Source organism: Netta rufina (assembly GCF_964035555.1).
Source record: "Netta rufina genome assembly, chromosome: 19".
NCBI lineage: Eukaryota > Metazoa > Chordata > Aves > Anseriformes > Anatidae > Netta > Netta rufina.
Window position 1 is genome coordinate 2,794,587 of NC_140143.1, and position 18,435 is coordinate 2,813,021.

At 51.5% G+C, this 18,435-nt stretch overlaps 1 protein-coding gene across 1 annotated transcript; it reads left to right on the forward strand.

Moving 5' to 3' along the window:
• The first annotated feature begins 387 nt into the window (after window positions 1-387).
• Window positions 388-8,836, forward strand: SLC16A6 (solute carrier family 16 member 6). The gene is made up of 6 exons (XM_084298386.1): window positions 388-515; window positions 2,169-2,410; window positions 3,000-3,143; window positions 3,726-3,854; window positions 4,998-5,825; window positions 6,422-8,836. Exons 2-6 carry the CDS (start codon window positions 2,176-2,178, stop codon window positions 6,673-6,675), a joined length of 1,590 nt encoding a protein of 529 aa, XP_084154512.1. The 5' UTR covers window positions 388-515; window positions 2,169-2,175; the 3' UTR covers window positions 6,676-8,836.
• Window positions 8,837-18,435: the final 9,599 nt, after the last annotated feature.

Here is an 18,435-nt window from a genome sequence, read left to right on the forward strand (position 1 = left end):
CCCCCCCAACCCCTCCATTAACCCTCCTACACCCCCCATAACCCCTCCTTATCCCCCCCCAACCCCCATTATCCCCCCCAAACCCCCCTTATCTCCCCCAAACCACTCTTATCCCCCCCAACCCCCCCCCATAATCCCCCCAAACCCCCCATTAATCCCCCCTTATCCCCCCATTAACCCCCCCTTATCCCCCCCAACCCCCCCCTTACCCCCCCCCACCCCCCATACCCCCCCCATACCCCCCCCCATATCACCCCCCCCCCCCATAACCCCTCCCCGTTCCGTTCCGTTCCGAGCCGCGCCGCAGCCGCGCCGGGCGCGCACATGGCGCTGCGGAGCCGCCGGCGGGGACCGGCTGCAGCCGGTCTATAAAGGGCCGGCCCCGAGCGGCCGCGGGCACCGGCAGCAGCCGCGGGGGCCCCGGGAGCAGCCGGCGGGCAGCGGGGCCGCCTCCTTCGCCCAAGGAGGGGGGGGGGCTGCCGACCATGGGCCGCCCCTAGCCCCCCTGCACCCCGGTGAGTTTGGTTTTTTTTTTTTTTTTTAATTTTTTTTTTTTTTGGCTATTTGGGGTGGGGGAGGGCTGGGTTAGAAGGTTGGTTTGTTGTTATTTTTTTTTGCGATTCTTTTGTGTTTTTTTGATTTTTTGGGGGTATTTTGTGCCCCCCCCCCCCCCTCCACTTTGCCTCCCCTCCCCTTTTCCGCATCCCTTTATTTTTAGCCGGCGGCCCCGGCGCCCGCCGAGGAGCCGGTGCGGCGGTGGCGATGCAGAAATCAGGGCTGAAATGTGCCCCAAGTGATGCGGGGGGGGCTTTATCCTCACCCCCCCTCTATCCCTATCCCCCTCCCACGGCTCACTTTAATCCCCCCCGATCCCAAAATGCCCATTATGCACGCCGAGACCTGGGATTATTTCGTTTTTTTTCCCTAAATAGCGGGGTTCCTCCTCACCTCGCCCCCACCCCCGGTACCGTGACCCCGGGAGCTCAGCCCCGACCCCGCACCCTTTTTTTTTTTTGGGGGGGGGGGGCACGGACAAACTTCGAGCCCCACCGGTGGTCGTGGCCCCCTTTCCCAAGCCACGGGAAGGATGCTGGAGCCCACGCCCGGCTCCATCCCTTGGCAGAACCCCCTTGGAGAGCCGTGCACCGGCCCCGACCCACCTTGGGGCACCCCATGGAGGGGCAGCGGGGTGCTGGGTGCTCCCTACACCCCCCTGGGGGGGCGCAAAGCCCTTGCCAGGTCCCCCCGAGGCCGCTTGCTGTCACCCGTGGGTGCCGCAGCCGGGCGGGCGATGGGCGAGAAGTTCCCCCGTGGGATGGGGAAGCGCTGCCGGAGCCGTTTGGGGTGGAAAATGGAGGAGGGAAACGCCTGGCAGAGCAGGGAAGGGGGGTGGCAGCTTTTGGGGTGCAGCCCCTCGCTGTCCCCCAAACCGTCTGGGTGCTGTGCCCCACCATCGGGATGTCCCCATCCCCGTCACCGCAGGTGTCGCGGCGCGGCTGAGCCCGAGGGCTGCGTGGGGAGCTGCTGGCAGCGGGGGCGTCCCCGCTGCGGCCACGCAGACCCCCGGGAAGGTGAGGGCAGGCAGGGCTCGCAGCCCCGGAGCGGTGTTTTTTTGGGGAAGGAGCACGCACCCGGGGAGCTGCCGGCTGCCCCGAGCACCGGCAGCCACTCACGGCGACGCACGGCGGCTTCGGCTTGCAGCAGCGTGCCGGCTCGTGGCACCGAGCAGCCCCGCAGGAAAGTAGGCAGCACCCAAAGGTGCTGGTGGGTGTCCCCCTGGATGTCAGGGAGGCGGGAGGATCGGGGACGGGGAGCGCCGTGGGAAGCCCGGGCGATCCCAGCCCTCTCCGGGTGCCGCGGTGGATCTTTCACGAACTGCATCCAGCCCCCTGCGCTGAACCGCAGCCGCACGCTGGGTTTTGCTGCTGGGAACAGCTCACCCTGGTGCTGAGCGGGGAGTTTCTAGCCCTCGGTTCAAAGGGCAGGAGCAGAAATGGTCCCTGCGGGACCATCGAGGGAGGAACTCGAGCCCAGCGCCTGCATTTAATTCCTCAGCAGCCCAGGGACTGGCTGAGGGCACCTTACTGATGGTTTGGCTGCTAGGCCATGCCTCTGTAAGCAGAATTCTTCTGAGGCTGATGCCTGGCTTGTTCTCTCCTCTCTCCCAGCTCAAAAATGACGGTCAAAGCTGTAAAAATGCCGTGCACCACTCCAAATGTTTATACTAAAGTGCCTGATGGAGGATGGGGTTGGACGGTTGCTTTTGCTTTCTTCTTCGTGGAAGCTCTGACGTACGGCATCATCAAATCCTTCGGCGTCTTCTTCAACGACCTGATGGACAGCTTTGACGAAACCAACAGCAGGATATCCTGGATCATATCCATCTGTGTGTTTGTGCAGACCTTCACAGGTAAGAGTAAAGGGCACCGGTCGGAAGGTGCAGTCGCGCTGCTGACTCAGCACCCGAGGGCCCGGTATCTGGGATATCTGGGACTTGCCTCTAATGGCTCCACGACACATAACCCCGTAAAGCCTGGAGGCTGTGTTCCTGGAACACCACAGGACGGCTGTCTGGACCTGCCAGTCCCTCTGAGCCTCTTGTCCTGCACGGCATGAGGGCGCAGCCCCCGTCCCTGGCTCCAGGGGCTGAGCCCAGCCCGGCTGCTCGGCTCTCATCAGCAATGAAACCGATGAAAAGAGAATTTCACAACCTAATTCCTCAGTGAAAAGCCTCAAACACAACCTGAGCTTCACCGAAACCCGCTTGTTTCAATGGGTTTTGCTGCAGGTTTGTCCCCGGGCTGCCGTGCCTGGGTCTCTTCTGGAAGCTTTTTACCCGGGGGTGGCTGCAGGGGCGATGCTCTGCGAGGCTGAACGGGGAAAGTGATAACGTGGTGGGGACAGGGAGAGGGCAGAGGTGCGAGGAGAAGCTCTGAAGGGGTTGGCAGCAGGGGAAGCTGCTGACCTGTGTGTTAACCACCGACCTGTGCTGCCCACAGCTCCTCTGTCAACCGTCCTAAGCAATCGCTTCGGTCACCGCTTCGTCGTGATGGCCGGCGGGGTGCTGGTCAGCACGGGCATGGTCACTGCCTCCTTCGCCCGCACCGTCGCGGACATGTACGTCACCATCGGCCTCGTTTCTGGTGAGTTGTCCCCGTCCCAGTCCCTCCGTGCGCCTTCACGTGGCTTCCAGTGAGCTCTGCCTGGGCGCTGGGCAGGAGCCCCGCTCGCTGCTGGTTTAACTGGGATCGCTGGGGAGGCAAGAGCCCTTCGCAGGTCAAATCCTCCTCCTTTTCCCTCGCTTCTTGTCCCTGTTGTCTCGCCCTTTTTCCAATCTGGCCTGGGTGCCCCGCTCACATCTGCTGCCAGGGAGCTTTGCCTCGCGTACGGGAGCAACTGCTGCGGGCTCAGAGCCTTAAAGCAGATGAGGTCCTGAAAGCAAATACTGCTGTGTTTGGGAACAGGAGGCACTGCCTAGCAGGTTTGGGGTTTTGGGCCTTGTGTTTTGTTTTCTTCTTGGGTTTTGCTTTTGTTTTTTTTCTCTCGTCCAATTTAAAAAAATAACATTTTGGTTTCCCCAATGGTTTTCTTCCAGGGTGACTTGCTGAGTTGGCCGAAATGATACTGTAATCTCACCACCAGGAAAGCTGACTTAACGTGTTCTCGCATCAGTGTTTCCCCCTCCCTTTCTTGTTGTTATGGCAATTTTTGGCATTTATTCACAGGCCTCGGATACTGCCTCTCTTTCCTCCCGACTGTCACCATTTTATCACAGTATTTTGACAAAAGGCGCTCGCTGGTCACAGCAGTGGCATCGACAGGGGAATGTTTTGCTGTCTTCTCCTTCGCACCAGGTACAGTGCCTGAATTTTGTGAATTCCTGCATGCCTACACCCCAATCCTGCCCTGAGCCTTCTCCCAACCAAGAGGTGCTCGTTGGCCTTGCCATGAGCTGCTGCAGCCCCTGGGTTGTAGCTGATGTGTCTGTGGCTCTTACTTGTAATCCTAAAGAGCAGTCTGACCATGGCAAACACCCTCCCCAGCTGAGGTGCTGTGCATCAGGGAGGGATCCCGAGTCCCCCAGCACGAGGGATGGTGCTGGGGTGCCTGCAGCCACCCCGAGCTGCAGCAGGGAGAGGGAAAGGGGCACAGGCAGGTGCTGGGGAACGGGCTGCGCTCCCCCCAGCGCTGCCTGGCACACCGAGCCCTGCCACGCTGCCACCCGACCCGCTGGCTCCCTATATAGAGCTGGCAGGCTAAAAATAAGACTTGAGAAACTCCAGCTATTTAAAACACAGGCAGCACAAATAACTGCTCCTAAAGGTTAGTGGGCTCGTGCCGAGCACAGGCAGATGGACGGCCGCAGCCTGCTGGGGACCTGCCCCCAGCCCAGGAGGGGAGAGCATCCCACATGGCCCCGTCCTGCCCTGTCCCCATCCTGCCCTGTCCCCAGCAGCGTGTCTCGGGCCTTTCCTTCAGTGGCAGCCTCGTGTGCATGCTTCTGCTTGGCTAATGCCCATCCCAGAGCTCATCTGGTTGCAGCTGAGGGTTTGTAACGAAGCAGCCACACGCACCTTTGAGCGAGGCCGAGAGACTTCCTCTGGTAGCTGGTTGCAGGGTGGGGTCAGCTGAAAGAGGAAACTCAAGCGTTGCGTTCGCTCTCATTCACTAAAAATAACCCCACCTCCATCCCTGCACATCCCAAACCCCCTGGGACCTCCGAAGTGACAAGCGGCGAGATGGCTTCTGCTAGCCAGATGTGAGATGTGGTGCCTGGGCTCCCTGCTGAGATCTGGGTGCCCACCCCTGGGTGGCCCTGGGCAGGGCAGGAGGGGCCCACAAGGGTATTCAGGACCCTTTGAGGTGCTCAGGACCCTTTGACTGGTGCCCGAAGTGCCACGGCTTTGGTTGCTCCGCTAACCTGAAATTCAGACAGCTGCTTGGTGTGGCCGCAGGGGTTTTTAGTTACGCTCTGTTCCTGTGCTCTCTTTCCTCAGCAATTACTGCTCTGAAGGAGCAGATCGGCTGGAGATACAGCCTGCTGTCTGTTGGGGTGCTGCAGCTGAGCATCGTCGTCTGCGGGTCGCTGCTGCGCCCCATTGTCATCAAAGAGCAGGCAGAAGAAGAAGTGAAAGCGCAGCCTCCGGAGGAGCCCACGGAGACAAAGTACATGCTTGAAAACGAGCAAACACGCACCTCAATAGAGTCCATTGACTCAGGAGTCGAAATAACTACCTCACCCAGAAATGTGCCTGGAAACACCAAAGCAGAGCCGAAAAGTGAAGAACCAAAGGAACATGCACAGACCCTCGTTGGAAACAACAGCCCCCCTACAGAACCAAAAACCAAACTACTGGACTTTTCTGTGATGAGAGACTCTAGCTTTATCTGTTATGCATTCTTTGGCCTATTTGCTACCCTGGGGTTCTTCGCTCCCTCCCTGTACATCATTCCCCTGAGTCGCAGCCTGGGCATCAGCAAAGACCACTCTGCATACATACTGTCTGCCATGGCGATCGCAGAGGTCTTTGGCAGAATTTCAGCTGGCTGGGTTCTCAACAAAAAGCCTATCCGCAAGATCTACATCGAGCTCATCTGTGTCGTTCTGCTGTCTGTAGCACTGTTTGCCTTCCCTTTCGCCTCCGAGTTCTGGGGGCTGATGACATGTAGCATATTTTTCGGGTTCATGCTGGGAACAGTAGCGGGCACACACATTCCTCTGCTGGCAGAAGACGACGTGGTTGGCATTGCAAAAATGTCTTCTGCAGCTGGAGTCTACGTCTTCATTCAGAGCTTAGCTGGGTTGGCTGGCCCACCCCTTGCAGGTAACTAAAACTTCCCTCGTGCTTTTTGGGTGCCTGATAAATGCTGGTGCTGACCTGTCTAGAAGGTATTGCGATGGCCCTAGTCGTAGTGCTACCCTAAAGACCCGCAGCTAGCGCGAGGAGGCTCTCGGAGCCAGAAGACTGCTGCAATGCAGCTCTGCAGAGTCCCAAAGACAAGGCAGGCTCCACGGAGGAACCTCAGGGCAGAGCAAAATGCTGCAGTGCTGCCCTGATCCTGTTAGAAACCCAACGCTGGCATCAGTTCAGGCTGTAGTGAGCGGCAGAAGCAGACTGCTTTCAGTGCAGGTGGTCTTACCACACACTGCAAAAAAAAAAAAAAAAAAAAGTGACGTCTATCAGAGGAGAAGTATTTCAGTCCTAGTGTCCCTGCAGTGACTCAGGTCTTCTGACTTGCAGAAAGATGACTAAACGTAATGTTTTCCCACCTTTCCTTTAAGGTAGCATCTGGTTGTCATCAGTTATCTCTTCCTTGCAAATATTGATGCAGTGGGCCCCGTAGGAATCCTCTTCTAGGCGGGGTGGGCAAGAGCATGGGGTAAAGTTGCGGCTAACTGGTGTAAATGTGTCTTCCATAGGTGTCTTAGTGGATAAAACACAGAACTACAGCTCAGCCTTCTACTCCTGTGCTGCTGGCATGGTCCTGGGTGCTGTGTTTCTGTCCTTGGTGAGGCCGTGCAAGGCTGGGCTGTGCCACCGGCAGCAGCCGGGCGCAGAGGAAGGTGCAGCAGAAGGCACGGCGGAAGGCACGCAAGACTTGCCAGAGGACTTCATCGAAATGGATATCGGAAAAGCAGATCATTCAGGAAAAGGCTGTGACAGCGCGGCGTAAAAAACTGTCCCTTCTCCATCTAATGTACTTGGTGTAAGCCTGGGGAACGTGTCAGCTCTGCTCCACATTTTAAAACTCCATTCTAAAGGGAATGTGAAATTTTAAATGTGAACAGAACAGTTGCTATTAACAAACAACTTTTTTTTTTATTGTTAGAAAGAACTTTTTTAACCAACAATGGAAAGCTCCATAGAAAATACAGATAGCCACATAAGAATAATTCGTGTCTAGCATGAAGCTGTGATGCACACTCCTGCTTTCCCGATAACACGCATAGGTAAAGGCTCGACTGATCCCACGTGGAAAACAGAACAGCAGAAGCAGCCCGTGCAAGGCAACCTGGCAGTGCAGTCTCTGACTGGCTCCGTTCATCCCGTACTGCAGATCCTGCACAGTCACAAACCAATTGCACCAGCTAGAGATGAGTATTTGTGCAACACTAGTAGCCAACTGCATTTTCTTTCGGAAGAATACGGACTTATATTTTAGACTTGAGGAGGAGGCTAGCCTAGATAGCTGACTTAAACCATTGCTATTGTTCTTCTAATTAACTTGAATGTCACAAATGCTGGGAAATCAGAGGTTCCATATGTCTTTGTGGCCAGTTATTACTGCACATATTTCATGATAAGATCATTTTTCTTCTCCTGATTGGTTTCCTTCGAACCGCCTTGTATCACTAGTCTGCCCAGATGTACTGTTTCTAATTTAACTAGTATTTATTAATTTATTCTAAGATAGTTAAAGGACATTATCTTAACTGGAGAGGAAAAATAATCTTTTGCGTAATGGAAAACTGTCTTTACATCAAACCTTTCAATACCTATCTTGTATTGCTAGCTTGTGAAATTGTTGGGGAAACTCACAGCATAGACTATAGCTGTTTTTAATAGGTAGGCCCTAGGTAACCCCCTTGTTATTTAAAATAATAATAATAAAAACCCTACAGATTCACTCTCTCCTTCCATAAGGCCTCAGCTGCTGTCAGTGGACCTGGCTCTACTGCTGTAAGCAGACCACCACGCAGTGAGGATTTGGCCCAGTGTGTCTTAACATCTGAATGTACCCAAACGTCTCACCTAGGGGTGCACGGGGACAGCTCTGCCACATCTCTGAACGAATGTGGAGTCCCTCGATGCTGTCCTGGCCGGGGGCTGGTCCTAGCAGTGCCCCTTCCTCCCCAACCTCAGTGAGAGGCCTTTTGCTGCTGACTTCAGTGAGAAAAAGAACTGGAGCCAGTGTGTATTTAATGTGTAAAAGGAAGTATAAAAGACCACGTACTAGCTGTTCATTTAGTCTTAACAGGAGCGATTCCTACTCCCAGTGACACAAGCTTGCTTACCCCACCTATGTGCATCTTACCGCCTCTAGGCAACTCAGGGGGAACAAATAAAACGAGTCTGTTTCAGTTTGAGTACACGTGCTTTGGAAAAAAAAAAGCATTTCTGTGTATTTAAGTGGAAGTGGCATCATGCATTAACTGCTACACTGACATGTCCGTGTCTTTTACCAGCCATAGAAACGTGGGACAATCTGTAGAACTCCTCTTTGGGAAGGTGCTTGATTTGTTTTTGTCTTAGATGTCCAAAAAAAGAAAAAAATATAGAAACAGGCACTCATGCAACGAAGTGGCTAGAGCAATCCATCGTCACTGCCTGAAAACTGTTGTGACCATGCTGCAGTCTCGTGTCCTTTCTATGCCTCAGCACTTTATCACCCACAGCAGAACCTCGCTGCGTCGCGCCAAGGACTGGAAGACCCCTTACCGAGAACTCGAGTGTTGCGAGTCAGTGAGTAACTGAACAAATCCCGCGTTGCATTCAGATGTACTTTATTTATTGTTAATTTATGATACTTCAAGCATTTGGGTAAATGTTCTGTAGCCTATAATTGTAAGATTATTGAAGTCTTTGTAATATGAGACCTCACTACAGCACTTTGCTATTACAACTCTGCTTGGAAGTGGAATAAGGCCTCCAGGTTTTGCGTGTGTGTGAAAGCTCCCTGTTCTGCAGATTTACGAGGTTCTACTGTAACTTTTTTTACAACAATTTCCAATACAGATCAAATAATACGTTTGTCACTGACCTCGCCGTACGTTTCTGTCCTGTCTGTGTGTGCGCGGGCTCGGCAGACCCAGACGCGGGCTTCAGTGCGCCCAGAGCAGGATCTACCCATTTGTAACGCACCTAGTGGGCTCTGGAAAAAAAAACCCTAAAACACTGACTTTGCAATAAACTTTTCCTTTTTTTCCCTTTTTTTTTGAATGATTAAGAAAACGAAGGAGCTCCTTTCCGTGCCTCCCTCCTGCCCGTCCCTAGGAGCAGGGCTGGGTCTCTGCTGGCCTCGTGGTGCTTTGGGGTCCCGCTGCTGCTTCCCCTCCCGGGGCTGTGGTGTTGCACTTCCTCGGGCTGAAGCGGCGTGGTTACCCTGCAAATTGGGTAATCCTACAATCATACCTTCCTTTAAATGAGCTGTTTGGAAGCCATCTACTTGGTGCTGACCTCGAGGAGACTCCTGCAAACCCTCAGCAGCGCAGGCCTGGTTCTGGGCAGCCTTTTCTCCTTCTGAGCGGTGGCTGAATTGGCGGTGCTTAGGGACATTATCCTCGCGGCTTCAAGAAGCAGGCAATCATGTAATTATTTTATCATCTCGCTGAATTGCAGAATACTTTCTACGTGCCAGGCTAGGCGGCTCCCATATCAAAAATCAAACTAATAAATACCAGGCTGGTCGCACTAAGGGGCACTTTTCCCTTCCCCAAACCTTATTTCTCCCTCCACCACGCGACGTTACACCCTTCCTTGTTTAACCTGTAACTCCTAGACTCACCAAACCCTACAAGGAGTAATATGGCCATGCTGCTAAATTCCAAATACGAGCATGTGTTAGATCTGCAAATGACTCGTTGAAGGACTCATCGCACCACCGACAGGCATTAATTGCAATTTATTTGCATTCTAGTTGCAGCAGTCCCAGAACAGAGGTAGGTGATCACACGTGCAAGCAGAGCAGACGACACAAATACCAAGCTCCCAGGAAGCCAATCTGTCTCCCAATCTGACTCTGGCTCCATTGCAGCAGCGAACAAACACGCTTTGCAACAACTTCCCCAAAACAACAACAAAAAAGCACTACAAAGGCCGCACACTGTTCACATCCTTATAAAGATGAGCACATAAAACTGTAACACTATCAGATGTCTCCCAGCACACAAACAATTTGGAGTAATTCTTCCCACCTGGTTTAAATTAATGGCCCATGACCTCCCTGCTCATCCTGGTATGAAGGCATTAATGCCAGAACAAAATAGGGTGAAAATGCTTTTATTCAATAACTGTGTATAGCTACTTCATGCCAGTAAATCAGAGGGCAACGAGCGACAGGAGTCACTTCTGCGAGCCTCGGTATCCCTTTCCGAAGGACTTGTACAAGATTTTATACTCCTGTAGCCATCTAGCCAATGAGGCCACTGCCAGACAGATGTAAATAAAGGAAATTGCACAAGGGCAGCTTGCAGCAGGACAAGCAGCCCTCAGCCCCTAGGTGTCTGTCCATTCTACAGCAGAAAGGAAGCTGTACAATGTTGTTTTTTTTTTTGTCATTTTTTCCATTTAAAACTAAAGGGAACGGCAAGCTCTTAGTTTTTTTTTTTCACTTGTTTTAGATAAGCCAACATCAGGTTCCTAAAGGGACAAACAAGTCTTTAAAAATAGCTAAACTTGTCTGGGAGAGACCGGAAAAAAATGAAGTAGGTGCTTACAAAACAACACAAGTGTTTTAATGATTCCCCTCAGATGTTACTTGTTAGCATCTGAGATCATTGTTTTCCAGCTGCCCGTAGTAAACATGACCTGAATTTTTTGGTGATGCAAGCACTGACAGCAATCCCTCTCCCTCTTTAAGGCTCACCCTTAGGATGTTCAGAGCTCAGTTGTAGCAGGACGCTCGCTGAACTGCTGGCTTTGCTGAAAGACAACGACAAGGCGCCGTTTTCCAGAGGTGGAACCCTGCACTTGACCACTGGGTGACATCGGAAGGCCAAATCCCTCCTCGGTCCTGCAGTGCCATGCCGAGGACTCGCTTTCCCCTCCGGTCAGTGAGGTTCTGCACCACCAGCACGGATCCATAGGGACGGGGAATGCCGGCTGGGGCTGGAGAGGGAACAGTTCCCTCTAGTGTAGCGCTGCTGCACGAGGCCTGGGAAAGGCTCTCGAGCATCCGAAGCTGCTCTCGGTTACAGAACCCCATCTGCAGCTGCAACGTGTGTGCCTCCCATGGATGCAAGCCACCTCTGGGGCTCCTGGCAGGAACACGCCGAGATTTTGAGATCTTCCCCCCGCAGTTTTGCTCACCCAGACTTTTACTTGCAGGATATGCAAACTCAGGGCTGTGTTAGCATAAAGCTTTTCTTTTTTCTTTTTTTTTTCTTTTTTTTTTTTTAATTTTCCTTCTTGCGAATTGCAGCAAGCCACCTAATAAATCAAACACAACCCCCCACCCTCTTTCCTACAGCAGTTGTCAAGCTCCAGTTACGACAATTTGCGGTAAAATATTACTCACCAACACTTTGGCCCGTGCGAGCAGCTCTGCCTCTGTAAAGACAGCCCCCTAAATCACTGCTTTGTCACAGAAGCCACAAGCATAACCAAAAGACTTATTACACGCAGACATTATGAGAATAAGGCCAACGAGACAATAGCTTCCCCGGCTTCCTTTTTGTCAAAGCTTTCATTAATGTTGTGAACGGGTTTTTCTGCTGCGGCCGCTGCCGGCTGCCTGCCACAGCCCGGCTGGCAGCAGCACGGCACAAACCGGCCCCAGGGAGCCCCAGCAGCAGCGAGACCGAGCATCACCTCCTGCTCAGCATCTCCTCGTGCTCAGCATCTCCTCGTGCTCAGCATCTCCTCGTGCTCAGCATCGCCTCGTGCTGGGTCAGATCCTGCCCTCCCCGGGCGCTCTGGCGATTTCCTTTTGGTCTCTGCGAGGCTGCACCAACGCCACGGGAAGTGATCGCAGGGAGGCATTTCAAGCACATCGAGGCTTTTGCATTTTGCCATTGATGTGGCTGTGTTGTTTTTTTTTTGTTTGTTTTTTGTTTTAGCCTGCTGCAAAATGAGTCAAAGTTATGAAATAACCAGAGAAATTGCAGCTGGGGTTGAGGGCCTGCAGGAGACGGGCACGTGGGCAGCAGGCACCAGCTCCATACCAGGTAGGTGTCCCATCACAGCCCCAACCGGTGGGAGCAGAGCTTTGAGGACAACTGGGCTCCCCCTGCCACTTGTGCTCACAATTCAGCACGTGCAGGAGGGAGCTAGCACAGTAACCACTACGCTCTGGCACTCACGCCCTGCATTCCCCCAGAAAACCTGCAGCAGAGTGAGGGGAAGAGGCTGCTCTTGTGTGCACAGCTCCCTGCCTGCTGGGAAATGTCCCTTCCCCTCCTCCTGCAACAGCCCAGGCCTCCAGCACGAGCTCTGAGCTTGCCCCGATCATACCAAGTAAATCAGCAAACCCTGCCTGCGCTTGTATCTCCCTTCCTTACGCACCCCCGGTGTTATCAGCAAGAGCTTATCAGCGGCAGCCACTCGGGAGGAACAGCCCCACGGCATTATCGGGTGCCGCAGGGCTGGGAGTGCTGCTGGCAGCTGGTCCCACAGCCACAGGGCTCAGGCTGGCTCAGCACCTCCAGGAAAAGCCAGATTCCCTCCCGGACATCGCCAAGAAAGCCCCCAAAGCTGATGCACTCACTGCACGGAGCTGCCTCCCTCCCTCCGTGACTCACGCCATTCCCCACGTGCTGCTAGTAATAAAATACATTAAATAAACCATACCTGGAAAGGCAGAGTCTGCAGGCTTTATGTTTCCTATCCCTTTTTCTGACTGTTTTTGTGCCACCTCGGCTGGTGGACAGTCGGAGCCCTCCAGAACTCCTCTCAATATCACGACCGAGGGCTCTCAGGAGAGGACCTGGAAGCGCGCTCCCTCGACAACCACCAGGAGAAACCCTGGGGTGAACAGATCCCCTCGATATTTAAATACCACACCACATTCAATCTCTAGTTCATGAAATGTTTTCACTGAGACTGCCCCTATCCTTTCCTGCGGTATCCTCACACCTCTAAGATGCTTTTTCCGCCTGTTTTGGGCAGCTCGGAACCAAACAAGCATTTTCACGAATTTCTTCAAACACACACCTCACTTTAAATGCAGGAAGAAAGCAAGGCTGAGCAGAGCACTGCCAACGGTGCTCTTCAAAAGGTTACAGGCTCCTAAAATCTATCAATAATAGACTTGTTTCTTTATTTTACCAATGTACGTGCTTGCAGAGGGCACGTCCCACCTCTGCAGGCCGCTGAGTTGGTGCAATCTGATCAGTGGCAGCACTTGGAAGTGTTTTCTGGACAATATTCTTCCAGGAAGGACACTGATCTCGCAGCCCAACCTACACGTGGGATTTCTTGGTGCAGAAGAAGGGGCCAAAGTGGTCAGCTAACAGTGTGTAAAGGGAGAACTGAGCAGAAACTGTATTTCTACCAAATTCACTTGTTTATATGCAAGGAAATGCCAGTAACAAACATCAGAATGTGCAAGCATTCTATTTCAACACAGCATTTACATACATAGATGCACTTGGTGTGTACTTCCTCGTTGTCAGAACAGCAGATAATTCACACGCTTCAGAAACGTTAATTGCTCACAGTGTGTGAGACCAGGAAGGGAGAGCAAAGGGAGATTTGTGCACCAGGGAGCAAAAATTAATCCTGAAAATTGGGCGCAGTGGGAACTCTCACCTGTCAGCTTCATTTGGGGCCCTGGGCACAGCGAGTCAATTTTCCAGCAAAGGAAATATCCTACCTGGGTGACGTGAAGCAAATGAAAGCCTAACCAAATCCTGATAACAGTAATTACAAATAACACCCCGGCCCAGGAAATTAAACCTTTCACACGAAGTGCCAATTAAATCCGCGAACCGGATTCAGAAAAAAATAGAAGCTATGTAAACAACCTGGATTAAAGCTCAAGGCGCCTTCGCTCAACCTTCCTGCAAACTCCTGGGTGCAACTTTTGATCCTCTCCTTGTTACCCCCTCTCTGCGGACACATCCTGGTACCCACAGAGGCTCTTTCAGGCCAGCACGTGTCATGCTCAGAGACCATTTCTCCCCACCTACAGCGCCCTAAATTTAGCTGCTCATTCACAGCCGCTCCTTTCACCTGCAAACACTCCCTTACTTCCGCACGGGGACTCTCACTCCGGCAATTCTGTTACTGGTCTGGCAATAAAGGAAGAATTAAACAGCCCAAGAATCTGCTGCAGCTGCGTGCTGTACAGCACACCCCGGGCCCCGTTTGTAAAAGAAGCTGCAGACAAACGTTCCTGGATACACGCGGCACCAGCAGAGACCAAACACTGCAGCATCGTGTTAGCAACCAGCGGCAGCCAAGGGATGATACAAGCATTAGCTTTTCAGTGAAGAATTTTTAAGGCACTGGTAGATTCTTGTCACACGGCGCGTTTTAAAATAGTTCGTAGTAAATGATGGAAAATAACCCTTTAAATACAGGAGCTTTTCCGTATGTGCTGGACGCTCTTCCTGTGCGCTTTAGTCCTGCTAATAACCACCTGCAGCTCTCCTCAAACACTTTGAGAGGCTTTGGTGAGTGTCTCGAATCCCGTACTGGGTCCTGTCACTGTTTTGCTATTGCCTTCAGCCCTGACAGTGCTGACATAACACGTAACATGGGCAACAAGGAATAAGAAAGTTGAAAGATTTTTCTCTTAACAAGATTAAAGCTACTTTCAAACTCATTCTTTCTTATCACCACGTTCCACTTCTCGTGTGTAAAGCCAGCAGGGGTTAATGCTAGCTAGAAGGTTGTCAGCCCCCCCAGCAGAACCCTCCTGCTTTGCTCCCAAACACCCTGACTCCTCTGTAACACCTGCTTCTTGTTAGCAAAACAAATAAACAGTTTGTTACTAACCACATGTATAACTCTCTGCCACTGACATTTCTTTGCATGTCTCAGACCACAGTTTCCTTTGGAAACCCTGAACTTACGTGCTCCCTTAGTTCTTACGTTTGCAAGGCTGCAGAACGATGAGAAAAACAAGAAAACACGCACAGGCAGAAGCTACAGTATCTACAGCAACAGCTGAAACACAAACTGAGGGAGGGTTTGTGAAATTCACCCCGCCAGGAAGTTAAAAACGAGGCTGACCGGCACACACCATGGGTGTTGTAACCAAATCTCAAGGGCTAGGTGGCAGCTCCCAGGCAGGGCTCCTGCTCCCATCACCCTGCACAGAGAGAGAGAGAGAGGAGCTGCCACGCAGCTCTTAGAAAAAAAGGCAAGCCACCAATCTGCCCAGGCTGTTTGGGTAATACCAGTCTGCTCCTGGACACCTTTACCCCCAGGAGGCCTTGGGAAGGGCTGTTCAGCTTTGAAGACACGCTGCAGGCAGGCAGGAAGCACTGCTCCTGCCCCAGCACAGCAGATCTGCGGTGACAGCGACGGGAAGCAGCTGAGGCTGTGCACGTGCAGCAGCTCCAAGCACCAGCTCGAAACTCTTCCCTGCCCCCAGAGCTCCGTGGTTTGCCCTGCTAGGAGGCAGAGGCAGCAACGCCGTGCAGGTGGATGAGCAGAGGGAGCTCTGCGGCAGGGGCTGCCAGCAGCACAGCCCCGGTGCTGCTGGAGGGGAAGGAAAGTTTGGGTGCTGGTTTCTGTGCCTGCCCCGTCCCCAGATGTGACAGCTTGCTGTAGTGATGAGGCCGATGGCAGCGTGTGGAAATGAGGTGGGCAGAAGGTGCCTGCCTGGAGCCCTGCACCTTGCACTGCAGCCACAGAACCCCAAAATACACCAAATTTCCCTCTTCAGGTCTGAAAAACTGACTGTGTTAGGTAAACTGTTCCTACCTCCACCTCCTCACCTTCCTCCACTCCTTTCCACGGACAGCACCTACCACGAAACGGGCTCCAGCTCACCTTGCGGGACCTCAGCAGCAGCAAAGCTGAGCCCAGGAGTAAAGGAGCCGTGAAAAAAGGCACAGCAGCAGCGGAAAAGCCGCCTGCTTCCCTCCAGCCGGCCCCTGCTGCTCCCAAAGTCAGAATCCCCTGAGAAGCTGGCAAAGGCGAAGCCCCCGGCTGCCCCCGGTACCTGCTGCAGGCTTCGGGGGGAGCAGGGATGGGATCAGGGCTGGGACCGGGCTGCACGGGCCGTGGGCGCCCCCTGCTGCCGCCCCCGCTGGATGGAGAAGCTCGGAGCAGCCCCAAGGGTTCGGATAAAGGAGGCTGCAGCCACCTCCAGCAGCCTAAAAAGCCAGCGTGGGCTGCAGGTGAGGTGCGCTGGGGAGCTTGGTCCTGCTAAAGTGTGGGAGCGGAGGCACTGCTGGGCTTGGCCGCTACCAAACGGGAAAGGTGAGCCTGGAGACTGGCTGCAGTTGGCATGCTGAACTCTAACCTCGCTGTCATCATCGCTTTTCAGCTTTCCATGCTGTTTTTAAAGCTGCATTTCTCACTGAAGTCACTATAGGATTGCTACTGCCTGTACCCACACAGCCACGTACCCTGTATGAATTCACTGTATGAATCTGACTTTTTAAGCACGATGTCCTTAGCAAAGTCGAGCTTTGTCAATCCCTCGATAGCTTTAATGAACACAGCCTTTGTTTTATGAGGGAAGGGCCAAAGAGCGTATTTATGACCGGCATGGTTTAGGTATCAGAGAATCCTGCTGTGACCAGGAGGCAAACTCATGCTCTGAACATGGCATGAGATCTCGGAGGGCCTGGCTCTTTCCCCTACTGCCCTTTCATACTCTGTGCCTTTAAGTTTACAGCAAAGTTACATTAGACTTAAATCCAGTCGGTCACATGTAATAAAGATTTTTAGTATATAAAAACACACACACTTTTTTTTTTTTTCCCCTTGCAACCAAAAAGTTCAGTTGCAGGCTACACGGCAGCCTGCATTTGTTAGGAATTCCCCTCCTGGATTTTATTTGCATGGGAAATATGGCAAAAGAAAGGGTGCCTGAGCAGCACAGTGAATCAATACCACTTGTGGGATTGCTTTTTCCAATGATTAGAACTTAATGAGTTGGAAATATATCCATCTTCTAAAAATCACAGAGCCATAAAACAAACTGTGAGGCGCTGAGTATCGCTGCTCACCTTCTACTACACATACACAGCAAGCATGAGTTGGCATTTTTTCTATTAGAACAGAACAGAATAAAATGGTTCAGCTGGAAGGGAGCTACAAGGATCACCAGGTCCAGCTTAAGCTGTTTGTTCACATTTTGAAAGCCATTCGAGTATTCAAACATACAAAGTTATGCTGTAAGACACGATACCTTTTGTCAAGGAAGCTTGTCCAAAGACGGAATTCCAAGACTCAGTCTGGATAAAGCTCTGTCATTGCTATTCCCGCAACACACAAAGCAGCTGTCTTTTCTCCTTCGGGTATTTCAACAGATCCCCTGGGGGAAAAAGAAAAAAATCAATGAAAAGGCTTTTGTCAGGAAAAAAATAAATAACTTTTTTCAGGATAGAAGCAGAAATATATAGAAAAGCTCTGAACATGCAGGATTATTTTTACATATGTAAATACATGCTGTTGAGCAGGAAAGTCTGAGTATTCAGATACAATAATATTCCAAAGAGAGACTTTTTAAGTGCAAGTCCTCTTTGCAGATTTGGGCCTTCACAAAAATTACCCCTTTTAAAAATTATTTTTTATTTTATTTGGTTCACAGCTCGTTGAAATATTATTTTATAAAAGCAGAAAGAAAGGACAGTAAGACATTTAGATATTTGAATCAATTGCTGATTGCTAGAGGAAAAAAGTCTTCCTAATCCTACAGATGCTAAGTGGGCTCAGCAAAATTCCTAATAGACCACATCACAAAAAAATCACCATTATGAATGATCAAACAGCAAATTTTATTACTGTGCTCTCCCAGATTTTTTCTTAACCTAACCAAGTTTGACAAGAACACAAATCCTACATTATTATGCTCAACAACAGGCAAAACATCTATCTATCCACTGCATTAATTTAGGGGGTTTATTTCTCATACTCAGTGGCTGACAGAGCATGGACTTCACAGATGTAAAGGAGTAATTCAACCAGCTCACGAAGCATGAGCCTGCTGCTCTTAGATCATCCTGCTGTCTGCAATGGGACTACTTAAATGAATAAAAGTTACAGAATCAAATAACTGCAGGAGCTGGGATTTGGGCTTGCAAGACACCAGCCTCTAAACTGTGTTCACACCTATTTTCTTCAGTACAAGGCCCTAAGAAAAGTCTTTTATCAGACATCTCCCCTCTGATTAGTGACTAACAAAGAATCCCAAGTTCCCTCTGTTCATCAGTTTGTCACCATTATGTACCTGCAGGAGTCTGTAGGCTACTTGTAGCGTGTTCATCTACTCCAAAAGCACACGCTGTACGTGAAACTGGAATGGGTTCCAGGATTTTCAGTCAGATCTCTGGAGAAGGCTTCACAGCACTCCTTCAATGTCACATCATCTTCTGTGCTAACTTCTGACTCCTCGAACAAACCTGTAAGAGGGATCCAAAAAAGACAGAAGGTTATTAATTTTCTTGCTGCAGGATAAGCCAACCAACTTGCTTAACAGCTTTTTCCCAGAGCTGTAATACTTATTTCAATTTTTAATGAATTTCGATCCATTTTGTGGCAGAAAAACACACACAGAGCTGTTGTGTAGCATTTGTAACATGCCCCGACTACA

Coding starts and splice junctions, on each gene's coding strand:
- SLC16A6 (XM_084298386.1), top strand. CDS start 2,176: ATGACGGTCAAAGCTGTAAAAATGCCGTGCACCACTCCAAATGTTTAT. Junction 3,855..4,997: donor TGTCTTCTCCTTCGCACCAG/GTACAGTGCCTG, acceptor CTCTTTCCTCAG/CAATTACTGCTCTGAAGGAG. Junction 5,826..6,421: donor GGCTGGCCCACCCCTTGCAG/GTAACTAAAACT, acceptor TGTCTTCCATAG/GTGTCTTAGTGGATAAAACA.